Here is a 12,648-nt window from a genome sequence, read left to right on the forward strand (position 1 = left end):
GTAGACCAGGCTGGCCTCGAACTCAGAAATCCGCCTGCCTCTGCCTCCCGAGTGCTGGGATTAAAGGCGTGCGCCACCACGCCCGGCCTGAATGCCTGTTCTAAGATACACTTTGAAGTCTCCTGGGCCCTCACTCACGTTAGGACGCTGGCGGGCATCATCTGGGACTCAGGTGCTGCTTCTATCAAGGACTGCCAGGTGTTTGTGGAGTTAGGAATCACAAAGCCAAACTCGAAGAACCACTCTGAAGGAAGAAGGAAGGAAAAGCCAGTGAGCAGGCGCTACTTATGGGCATGGGGGAACTATAGGCTGTGTCCCTCTCCTTTAGAGTGGGTTCTCCCTATCCAGAGCCACAAAAGAAACCTATCAGATACCTCCTAAATCAGAGAGTTACACGAAAGGACACAGGGACACTCACAGACTATCTTCTGGTTTGTGCCACAGGCTGGCTTTTTTTCTCTTTTATTTCTTTTTTCTTTTTTGGTTTTCCAAGACAGGGTTTCTCTGTGTAGCTCTGGCGATCCTGGAACTCACTTGTAGACCAGGCTGGCCTCAAACTCATAAGAGATCCACCTGCCTCTACTTCCTGAGTGCTGGGATTAAAGGCATGCACGACTACACCCAGGGACACTGGACTGTTCCTATGGGTTTAATAGACAAGGCTCTGGAAGGACACATTAGAAGCAGCATTTCCTTAGGAGCAGCAAGCGCTGCAGTAAAACAGAGGCAGGCAGCTCTCCAGTGTTTACGTGGTCTCTGATATTTTGAGTACTCAGTTCAGAGTCCTTCCTAGTCACAGCTTATGATGTATAGACACAACCCTATACTACACTTCACCATAAACTGCTTCTTCCAAGATCACATTGTAACAACACCACATCAGGCACTGGCATCCAAGCTTCTCATGTCAGAGAGCTCAAAGCCCACTTTACTTGGTGTCCAGCCTTGTTTTGGTTCGTATTCACTGGGGTTCCCCAGTGCTGTAGAATGTAGAGTCCATTAGTGATAAGGTCAGTGCTCTGAGAGCACTNCCTGCCTGCTGCCCCCCCCCCCGCCCCCGCCCCCCGGCTCCAGACACACGTGGGGCAGAATACCTTCTAGGCATTGTCCTTTGAAGTAAACTTTTTGTTCCAGGCGGAATTTTTCCATTTGTTCTGCTGAAGAAAAGTTCAATTCTCGAGACACTGCCTTGCACTTGAGGATTTTCTTGGGCACACGGGCTGATGAGAGAGAGAGAGAGAGAGAGAGAGAGAGAGAGAGAGAGAGAGAGAGAGATTGGTACCGTTCTAAATGAGAACCACAGATACAACACTTTGGGATCCTGGGAATTCCTTTGGCTGCCTTAGAGAATTTGTTTGGATAATTAGCTTTCATTAAACGCCTTGGTAACTGCATTACGTTCCAGCTGAAGGCAGAGGGATCTAATTGGTCAGCACACGAGACTCGTCGTCAAGGAACATCAGATGAGGTGTCTCCACAGGCCTCGCCATGCTTCTGGCTGTGAACAGCCTCTCTGCTTTATGCTCTGATTTCTTGAAATGATTTACCTTTCCTCTTTCCTCCAGAAAGATAAAAATGAAAATTTTCTTCTGGAAAATTTTGAAATCTTATAACTTCCCTTTTCTTTCCTTTTTGAGACAAGGTTTCATGTGGTCCAGATTGGCTTTAAATTAACTATATAGCTGAGGCTGGCCTTGAACTCCTGATCTTTCTGTCTCAATCTGCAAAGTGCTGGGATTACAGGAATATGCCATCACATCCAGATCTGGGGATGGTCCAGAGCTAAGGTGGATTTGGGGAGTGAGAGAAGGAAATGTAAAAATGGAACAAGAAGTGTTCTCTCGGTTCAGCTGCAGGGCTCACCTGTCTAGTAGCTGCGTGCTTACTTAGCTCCTTGATGCCAGGGTCTGTTCTGGCAGTGGGCATAGTTTGTACACTCAAGGGGCTGCAAAGTACCTTCATGTTCCACACCAGGGACAGACAGGTCTTCTGTTCCTTGCCAGAGTATCTTCCCTGTTTCAGCATCCCGAAGGTTCATCCAATTTCTGATCAAGTATGATTAAGGAGACTGAGGCTCTGAGAACAATCCCAACTGTGTAGGGCAGGGGTCTCAACTCTGCTCCTATCAACTCTTGTTTATCTGAAGCAAGTCTGCTGTTAACCTTCTCAGTGCCATGAAAGCAGCTATGTATATGAAGGAGAGTCCAAAAGACATGCAAAGGAGGAGGCAGAGGCCATCCCAGGGGTTTGTTTGGTTGGTTTTGTTTTTTTTTTCGAGACAGGGTTTCACTGTAGAGCCCTGGATGTCCTGGAACTTACTTTGTAGACCAGGCTGGCCTTGAACTCAGAAATCGGCCTGCCTCTGCCTCCCGAGTGCTGGGATTAAAGGCATTCGCCACCAAGCCCAGCGGACTCCAGAGGTTTTTAATCTACATCATGTTACATAACATCTGAGACATGAACTGGGATATAGCTCAGTGGTGGGGAGCTTGCTTAGTAGTTTCAAGGCCCTTCTTCAAACCTCAGCATTGAGAGAAAGGAAAGAACTCAAAGATAGCAACTAGAACTGGTAGCAAGGGCTAGAAGAAAGAATAGTGAAAAAAAAAATCTAAATATGTCAGAGGAGTCTCATCAGCCAAAAAATGGTAAAAATATAACAGGTCAGACCTCAGGGTACCACCAAAGGACTAAGCCATACAGTTACAGTTCATGAGCCTCCCTCACTACTGCACAGCTCTCCCAGACCTTTTAAGTGTGAGGAGACAGCTTGACCTCTGGATCTCATGATGGAAGTGCAGAACAGATGCCCAGTAGATGTCCTCTGACCTCTCTGACCTCCACAAAAGTACTGTGGCATATGTACACATGGAGACACACAGGCGTACACACACAACCCAGTCAGCCAAGAATCATCAGAAATCAAGACATTTACTATGAAAACAAAGAGAAAAATAAGAGAAAAAAACAGACTACAGATCAAGATGCAAAATTTTAAAAAAGAATATTAAAAAAATAATAAAAAGATATCACTGGAGAGATGGCTCAGTGGTTAAAGTCTGTTAGGGTCCAGAGTTCAGCTTACAGAACCCGTATGGGGTGGCTCACAACTGCCAATATCTTCAGCTCCAGGTGACCTAATGCTCTCTTCTGCCCCGACCCCCACCCCCGTGGGTACCCGAAACCATGTGTGTATACACACACAGACACACACACACAGACACAAACACACCCAACATAAGTAGCACACACATAAGCAATCTTTAAAAATGAGAAAGACATGCTATAACACAAATGCCAGATGTTCTATATAACAGATTTTCTATATTTTAGTTGATTTTTTTTTTGTGGTTCATAGCTGCTACAATTTATGTGATAATCAACTGAATATCTGTTTTAGTCAAAAAATGGCTTCTAACTTATATATTTTTATTTTCAATGTTCTGTTTGATACAATAAATAAGATAGTAATAACACATCCAGAGAACAAGAAAGACCTTTAGAAAAAACAAGTTTTGGGACCAGAGTCAAGAAATCTAATGCAAAGGCTGGAAGAAAAATTGAAGAAAGCTCTTAGCAAAAATTAAAAAGAAAGAAAGAAACAAAGGGTAAAGGCCAGAAAACAGGTGAGTAAAGACACAGAAAGGGATATGGAGAGATGGCTCAGCAGGTAAAAGGGCCTGCTGCCTAATGGCTTGAGTTCAACCCTTGGAACACATTGAGAAGCAGAGAGCTGACTCCTGCAAGCTGTCCTCTTGATTTCCCCATCTGGCTGTGGTGCAAGTGCATGCCCAGTCCCACAGACATAATACATAAATAAATGGAGTTAAAAAGATATGAGAATTAGAGAATAGTCTAAGAGGCCTAAGATCCAAAAACGGAAATTAACAGAACAGAAGCCAGATATGGTGGTACAGACCTGTAAAGCCGGTGCTTTTTTTGTTTTTTTGAGACAGGGTTTCTCTGTATAGCCCTGGCTGTCCTGGAACTCACTTTGTAGACTAGGCTGGCCTCGAACTCAGAAATCGGCCTGCCTCTGCCTCCCAAGTGCTGGGATTAAAGGTGTACGCCACCATGCCCAAAGCTGGTGCTTTTAAGGGAAATCAGGTGTTCAACGTCACACTGTCTAACTACTGAGTGTAAGGACAGCTTGCACTACATTGTGAGTTAGAGGCTAGTCTGACCTTTATTCTCCACCCCCCCAGCAAAACAACACAATAATTCAATGAAAAAACTTTTTTCTTTTTAAAAATGGTTGACAAAGAAAATTATTGCTATAAGCAAATAAGCAAAAAAGTTGTCTGTGAAAGATGTAAAGGAATAATCTGTGAAGTGGCTGAGCAGTTGAGGAAGCTTATATGTGCCTTTTTTCTGTTTGACAACAAAGGCCATGTCACCCACTCCTCTGAGAGGCACGGGCTGTGCTGCCCCTCAGTAGTCAGTCGAGGCGAGTACATGGTGTAGGCTTGGACAATGGAGACCTTAGTTCTGGGGTCCTGAAACTGGCTTTGCACACGCATTTGAGGCAGAGCTTTCTGTGTGAGCTTGCACAGACATTTGAACTTGCCCATTCCTGCTGTGTGGCCTTTTGGTGCAGGCCCTGGCCCTCTACCTTCCGGGCATATCTTTGTTACACTCTTCCACTGTTTCACTCGAGGACAGCTGGGGCCCCTGCACAGCACAGCTACTGATCATTACATGGGTGACAGGATGACATTCACCCAAAGAAGGTCTACATTTTTCTGTTACACAGAAGATACACAAGATAAACCTGGGCAGTCCGGCAGGCTAGGTTTTTTGAGTGATTAGGTCAGGAGCCAGAGTTCTGAATGCCCTTTTCCTCTGGGTATGTGGGTCCTAACCAGTTCTCCGAAGTGCTTGACCATGCCCTGGGCCACTGAGTTCTTCTTAACCTATTCGGTTCACTTCCTCTGCTCTACATTTCAAATCAGTTAACTTATCTATTGTTCTGGGGATAGAATCCAGGGCTTTTCACATGCTAAGTGAAACTCTACAACTGAGTTAAACTCCTACCTTTTATTTTAAGTAACTGAATTTAAATGCAACTTCCACGTATAAACTTCTACTTAGGTCTCAGCACATGATTTTAAGTACTAAAAATCTGCCTACCTATCCTTGCATATGTAAGGAAGGGAGAGCTTCTCCATCTTAGATGGAGAACAGCTGACACTGTTGCCCTGTCAACCGACTCTGAGCTCAGATTTGGCCCAGATACCTTAAGCTCCAGATTTTTAGAAGACATTGTCCTTGCTTGGCCTACTCTGCAAAGGCCTCTCAATACTTCATAGTAGTGTCCCATGTGACTACTGCAGCAACATTCACATCAGACTGTCTGTAAGTTAAAAGAAAAGACCAAATACAAATGCAATTATCTCTACAATCCCTGACTCACAGGCAGCCAAGGCATTCTTAGCAAAAAGCTACAGCTGGAAAAAGCCTTAAAGAAATAGTCTTAGGTCAAGCTGCATCTGGATGAGAAAATGCCCCAGGCCCTGGTCAGCAAGAAAACTCTGGGATGCAAAAGATTTATTTCTATTACTTTAAAGCTATGTGTATCGTGTATCTCCCAACAATTAAGAAAAAAGAGGTCATGAGTTCCAAGAGAGCAAGCTGGAGAGGGAAAGCACATGAAGGGGTTGGAAGAACGGGAGGGAGAATGGTAATGCCAAGAATTAAAATAATGTGTATGTATGTGGGCATCCATGGAAGCCTAAGGTCTCTCTGATGGGGCTAGAGCTAAAGGTGGTTGTGAGCTGCCTGATGTCACCTGTACTCTTAAGCTCTGAGCGATCTCCCCACCCCTTGTTTTGAATTAGCTGTGTGTGTATGTGTGTGTGGTTTTGTGTGGGCCTGTGTATACGAGTGCAGGTGCCCAGAGAGGTCAAAAGACGGCACTGAATGTCCCAGAACTGGACATACAGGTGGCTCACAACTGCCTGTAGCTCCAGTCCCAGGGAATCTGGAACCCTTTTCTGGCCTCGACAGGCACTGCACACACACTGTGCACATACATACATGAAGGCAAACACTCAAAGACATAAAAAAAAAGTATCTTGGTTATCTCAACCAGTTCTTTAATGTACCCTAATCTGAAAACTGCCAGTGTGTAGATCTAGTGTTTCATTCCACAGTGATAGGGACTTGTCAGACTTTATCTACTAAAAATGACATGAAAGCAGATAAACACAAGAGTGTTCCATTTGAGGGTAGTAGAGTGGAAGTGACTAAGGCTCCTTCAGGTTCTGTAGCTTTAGGAAGGACAGATGAGGCTGGGGCTCAGTGGTGGGCTGGCTTCTCAATGTCCTGGGGTCTCTGGGTTCATTCTAAGAATTGAGGGAGGAACTGGGAAGAAAGAGAGACAGACAAGACAGACAGACAGACGGGGATAGAACTACCCCAACAAGCAACTGACTGACAGGCCTGTAATCTTAGCATGGGGGAGGCTGAAGCACGATTGATTGTGAGGTCTTGTCTCAAAAACAAAACAAAACAAAACAAAACAAAACAAAACAAAACAAAACGAAAAACAAAACAAAACAAAAACAAAAACATTTTGCTTTATAGCTTTTTGTTAAGCAGGATTTCCAGAGGAAAAAGAGACCTGAGTTTTGAGGCTCAAAGGTCAAGTCAATTCCAGTTTAGAGTGAGGATTAGGCCAGCAGGCTTTAAAGGAGGGGGTGCAGAACACTATTTATAAACACCACACTCTGGGTCAGCCAGGTCATCTCCCTTGCAAAGACTTCTTGGTGCTTGTGAGGAGGATGAACAGAGAAAGTCTCCCCTTGGAGGCGAGCACTTCTTGGTATTAGGACTCCCGCATTAGGGACCAGACCAAGTAAAATGCCCTCACATGCAAAAGTACCAACAGCTTTAAAAATAAGCTTCAGGGCTGGTGGAGGTGCTTGCCACGAAACTTGACAATCCATTCCTGGTATCCAAATGGAAAGAGAGAAGCAACTTCCATGAGTTTTCCTCTGGCTGTCACATGTAAGCTGTGGTAGTCACATGTTTCCCCCCAATACACACACACACACAATAAATAAAAATAACAAAAAAATAAGTTTCAGGATAAAATAATAAGCTTCAGAGCAAAGTCAAAGCTTGCAAAGTATCGAGTCTCCAGAAAGATAAACAAGGAAGCAAAGAACGTGAACGAATGGGAGGCTCTTAGCTCACAGGGAATGTTTTATGAATATGTGTGTGTGTGTTAGGGTACCTCTGTGGGGGCTGGACAGGTGGCTCAGTGGCTAGGTTAAGAGGACCTGGCCTTGCTGAGGGCCCAGGCTCCAGAACTCACATGGCAGTTCACAAACATCTGCAACTTCAGTTCAGGTGATCCAAGGCACTCTTTAGGCCTCCACAGGCACTGGACATGTGGTCCACATACATACTTGCAGAGACAGCACTCATGCATCAAGCAAGCAAGCAAGCAAGCAAGCAAGCAAGCAAGCAAGTGAATGAAAGAGTTTAGAGGAGCTAACCCAGGAGCTGGAGCCGGAAGGAAGGGAAATACAGAAGGCAGTGGTGGAGGAAGGTAGCCAAGCCCCAAGGGAAAACTTAGGGCCTGTGAGAAATCAATTAGCACAGTGCTTCTCAATCTGTGGGTCAGGACCCCCTTGAGGTTGATTGACCCTTTCACTGGGGTCACATATCAGATATCCTGCATATCAGATATTTACATTATGATTCATAACAGTAGCTAAGTGACAGTTATGAAGTATCAATGAAAATAACTATGGCTGGGGGTCATGACAACAGGAGACACTGTATTAAAGGGTTGCAGCTTTAGGGAGGTTAAGAAACACTGAGTTAGAGGAATGGGGACCCGGTCTGTTTGAGAGATGTGAATGATGAAAATAAGCTATAAGAGCTTTAAATATCTTCTCGCAGGCATTTTGGGATGAACACACGGGTTCTAGGAGTCTTAGTTTTAAATGGAAACAGTCACATCAATTTCTATATAATGAACAGGTTGACTGAACATGCCAGAACCTCATTGGTCGGTTGAAGAGGAAAGAATGAGAGAAACCAGGAAAAGGGAAGAGAACAAAGAGAGAAAGTGGGGAAGTCAGAGAAGGGAAAGAGAAAGAAAATGAGACACACACATAGGGAACAAGAAAGATGCAACGGAAGGAGTGGGGGTGTGGGAAGATGCATCTAGCAACGTCTGTCTATAGCTCAGAATGGAGACAGGCCAGGACAGAAGAGAACGAAAAGGAAGTCTGTAGATGAGGGTTTTGTTTATTTTATGCTACTGAAGTGTTCTATGGCTGTCTCAGTAGACACGGTTCTTGGAATGAGCAGGGGAGGGCTGTTAAGTTCCTCAGAAAACCTTAACTGGCAGATAGTCACAGTTTCATATAATTTACCATGTGTTACTTTTTTTTTTTTTAAATCCTTGTAAGGCAGACTAAGCTGGCTTCAAATTTAACAACGATCCTCCTACCTCTGTCTCTAGAGTGCTGGGGTTATAGGGTATGAACCGTAGCACCCAGCTAGAATTCCAATAGTAAGCAATCTGCTTAAATCTATTTGAAATGATGACTGGAGAGACAGCTCAGCAGGGAACACTGGTAATTCTTCCAGATCTGGGGTTCAAATCCCAGCACCCACCTAGTTATCACAATCCTCTGTAACTCCAGTTCCAGGGGACCGAGTGCTTTCTTCTGGCCTCTGGACATTAGGCATGCAAGCAGTACACAGACATACATGTGGGCAAAATAACTTATATACACAGAATTTTTTTAGAAAAGAGGAAATGTCTATATAAAAAGTCTCAAGCCTTTATTTGGGTCAGAAAGGCACAGATGGAGACCACAGGACACACTGTCCAGTCATAAGGAAAAGCTGAGAGAGAAGTAGAATACCCGCTGCACAGCAGTAACAGGTGAGTACAGTCATTTAACCAGCCTAATCTCAGTTGTAAATACAAACAACAGAAACCAGGGCCTTGAAGCTTGGGCCAGGATTATATGCAATACTTAAAAAAGCATCAATACACTATATAACATGATGCAAGTGTGGGATACTTAAGTATTTAGGTTTAAAAACTCCCTAAAGAGTTTTGACCACGAGTTTTGTCCATTCCTTCAATCTCAGAAGAAGCAGGAGGATCTCTGTGATTTAAGCCAGCCTGGTCTAACTAATAAAGCAAGTTCCAGGACAGCCAGAGTTACATAAGAGAGACTGTATTAAATCTGCCTGTGATGTCAGCTCCAGGCAATCCATCAGGCAACACATACATACACATGACTGAAAGTAACAGTAATAAAAACAAACAAAACTCAACCAACCAACCAACCAAGCTCCCTCTGACAAGGAAATAACATCAACTATTTTCAAAATTTCTAACACCACACATTACCTTATTCTATTTTCCTGACCTTTTATTTGTTGGGGGCGGGGCAAGAGAGTAGAAAATGAAAGGCTCTTGCTATGCAGTCCTGACTAGCCCAGAATGAGCTAGGTAGGCCAGGCTAGCCTTGAGTTTGTGACAGCTGCCTCATGAATGCTGAGATAATAAGCATGTACCAACACATCTGCTTTCTCTCTAGCTTTTAATATGAGAAAAGGAACCGAAAGGTGATCTTAGTGTTTGGTTTTGGCTTTATGCTTCTGTCCCTTGCAATGCCCAGAGAACCTACTAAGGTCCTTTATGTTGCTCATGTATTAATTTGCATCCTGTCTCTCATTCTCATCTACAGAAGAATACAGATAAGAACTAATTCTTGAGCCAGGCAGTGGTGGCACACACCTTTAATCCCCAGCACTTGGGAGGCAGAGGTAGGTGAATTTTTTGAGTTCAAAAATGGTCTACAGCCTGGTCTACAGAATGAGTTCCAGGCCAGCCAGGGCTACACAGAGAAACCCTGTTTCAAAAAACTAAGAAAAAAAAAAAAAGAACTAGTTTTTGGAGCTTAAGAGGTGGATTGGCATTTAAGAGCACATGTTGAGAGGACCAGAATTCAGTACCTAGCACCGAATCGGGTGTCTTACAACTGCCTGTGATTTTAGCTCTAATGAATCCAACAGGCACAGGCTCACACAAACACACAGTACTGGAAATAATAAAAATGAAAAATCTCTTGGGTGTGAGGAGGGGGATGACGACAACATAGAATCTCACTATGTAGCCTTAACCTTATGAGTGCCTAGATTAGAGGTATGTCTATATGTCTCTCTCTCTCTCTCTCTCTCTCTCTCTCTCTCTCACACACACACACACACACACACACACACACACACACTACTATCTTTTTATAGATTAGATACTACATTTGAAGGCCCTGAGTATTTTATATTTGATGGCTCCTGTAGTTTTAGCATTTCAAACAAAATAGCATTAATTCCTTGTAATTTGTAGATTTTTTTCACCTTGAATTCTGCATTGAAAGTTTGTGTGTGTGTGTGTGTGTTGGGAGGGTGATCACAAAAACATAATGACTATGTAGCTGGGGATTAATTTAGTGGTAGCATGCTTACCTACCTAGCACATGCCTTCTTACCAACTTAATTATCTATAGCACTTCACCCTGACCAAAACCCAAAGCATCTACAACAATTATTTTCTACTGCTGGCATTTGTTCCTAAACTAGTTAAGATATTCTTTTTCATGCTGGGCATGCTGACTTTTAATCCCACACTAGGAAGGCAGAGGCAGGCAGAAGGAGAATGTGAGTTTGAGGCCAGCCTTGCCTGTGGAAAAAGATACTCTTTATTTCCTACTGTATTCCCAAATTTCTCCTAATTTTTCTCTTCCAAAATCTGTGTCTATTGTTTCTCAAAGAGCTGGTCTGAGCCGGGCGTGGTGGCGCACGCCTTTAATCCCAGCACTTGGGAGGCAGAGGCAGGCGGATTTCTGAGTTCGAGGCCAGCCTGGTCTACAAAGTGAGTTCCAGGACAGCCAGGGCTACACAGAGAAACCCTGTCTCGAAAAACCAAAAAAAAAAAAAAAAAAAAAACTTTGTTTTCCAGTGGGCGGTGGTGGTGCTTGCCTTTAATCCCAATTCCAACACTTGGGAGGCAGAAGCAGATGGATCTCTGGCTGTTCTTGTAGAGGACTTGGGTTAGATACCCAGCACTCACACAGCTGCTCCCAAACATCTGAAACCAATCCCAGGGGATCTGACACCCTCTTCTGGTCTCCATGGGTGCTAGGTACACACATGGTGTACAGACACACGTGCAGGCCAAATACTCATTCACATAAAATAATAAAAGTGACCTTTTTTCCCCCCTAAGGAAAGACAATAATAAAAACAAAAACTAAATGAAAATACTGGACCAGTGAGACATCTCAGTGTTAAAGGTGCCTATAGCCAAGCCCAATGACCTGAGTTCAATCACGGGAACCTACATGGAGGAAGGAAAGAACTGACTCATTCCAGTTATCCTCTGACCTTTGCACACGTGCTATGGCATGCAAACTTCTCCATCCCAATAAATACAAAAACAGAAAAAAAAAGCGCCACTCTCTGTGCAATGAGTAAATGCTTTCATATTCTAAGGTACAATACTAGAGATGGAGTCCAGGGGCATGGGGTTAGTTTTTCTCCTTAAATATCTCTAAGAGATCTAAAACAAATATTTTATTTCTGGCTTGTGTATGAGTGTTTTGCCCGTGTACATGTAAGAGTGCCAAGAGAAGAGTGTGAGGTACCCAATGAGGCCAGAAGAGGGTGTCCAATCCCTTGGAACTGGAGTTACAGACAGCTGTGAACCTACATGTGGGTTCAGGGAGTCAGCCAGTGCTCTTGGGACAGCTCTCCGTCTTTATTTCGTACACTGGTCCCATTAAATTCAAATGTTAGAACGTTGACTCCTAATATGAAAACATTAGGTGGTTAGGTCATGAGAGTGGTGCACGCAGGAGTGGCTTTGGTCTTTATGAAGGGACTTCAGAGAACTCTCCCTGTCCTTCCACCCTGTGAAGACCCAGAAGAAATCAACTATTCTAGTACTGTCTCAGAGCTCTGGCTTCCAGAACACCAGGCATTTCTGTGGTGTATAAGACACCCTATCTGTTGTACTTCATTATGGTAGCCTGAATGTACAAAATATTCCCAGTACACCTTAGCTGCTTTTTTTCCTCATTTTTGTGTGTGGGTATGCATGTCATGTCACGTGTATCAGTTTTGTCCTATTATGTTGGCCTTGGGGAACTCAAAGTTGTTCTCCAATATGCATGTATCTGAACACACACACATCTCTAAAAGCTTTCTCATTATATTTGTCTATCCTGTGCGTTTATGTGTGAGTGCTATGCTGCATGTGAGGAAGCCAGAGGACAACTGATGGGCGGAGTTTTAGTTCTCCCCTTCTGGACATGTGAGTTCCAGGAACTAGACTGAACTCAGGTCATCAGGTTTGGCAGCAAGCGCCTTCACTCACTGAGCCACCTTATCTGCCCCAACCCTCCTATCAATTTATTTGTGTGTGTGTGCGCGTGCACGTGTGCACACACACACACACACACACACGCACCTGAGTGTTTGTAGGCTCATGCTGGTGCCCAAGAAAGGATCATCAGATGCCCCTGGAACTGCAGTTATAGGTGGTTAGGAGTTGCCAAACCTGGTTCTTCTGCAAAAGTAGCAAATGTTCTTAACTGATGAGCCATTTTTCTTTTT

General features: G+C 44.0%; 1 protein-coding gene across 2 annotated transcripts in view; it reads right to left on the bottom strand.

Annotated features, from left to right (window-relative positions):
- Positions 1 to 12,648, bottom strand: part of Pde6d (phosphodiesterase 6D) — a 42,401-nt gene that overhangs the window by 2,992 nt on the left and 26,761 nt on the right. The window contains exons 2-4 of one of the 2 annotated variants that reach the window (XM_021167041.2): positions 1,957 to 2,045; positions 1,095 to 1,220; positions 139 to 244 (exon numbers count right to left, since the gene is read on the bottom strand). In XM_021167041.2, the coding sequence (XP_021022700.1) occupies positions 139 to 244; positions 1,095 to 1,220; positions 1,957 to 2,045 (321 nt within the window). The remainder of the gene's footprint in view (positions 1 to 138; positions 245 to 1,094; positions 1,221 to 1,956; positions 2,046 to 12,648) is intronic. The other variant, XM_029478149.1, reaches the window with a different exon arrangement.

The sequence above is a fragment of the Mus caroli genome, chromosome 1 (assembly GCF_900094665.2).
Source record: "Mus caroli chromosome 1, CAROLI_EIJ_v1.1, whole genome shotgun sequence".
Taxonomy (NCBI): domain Eukaryota; kingdom Metazoa; phylum Chordata; class Mammalia; order Rodentia; family Muridae; genus Mus; species Mus caroli.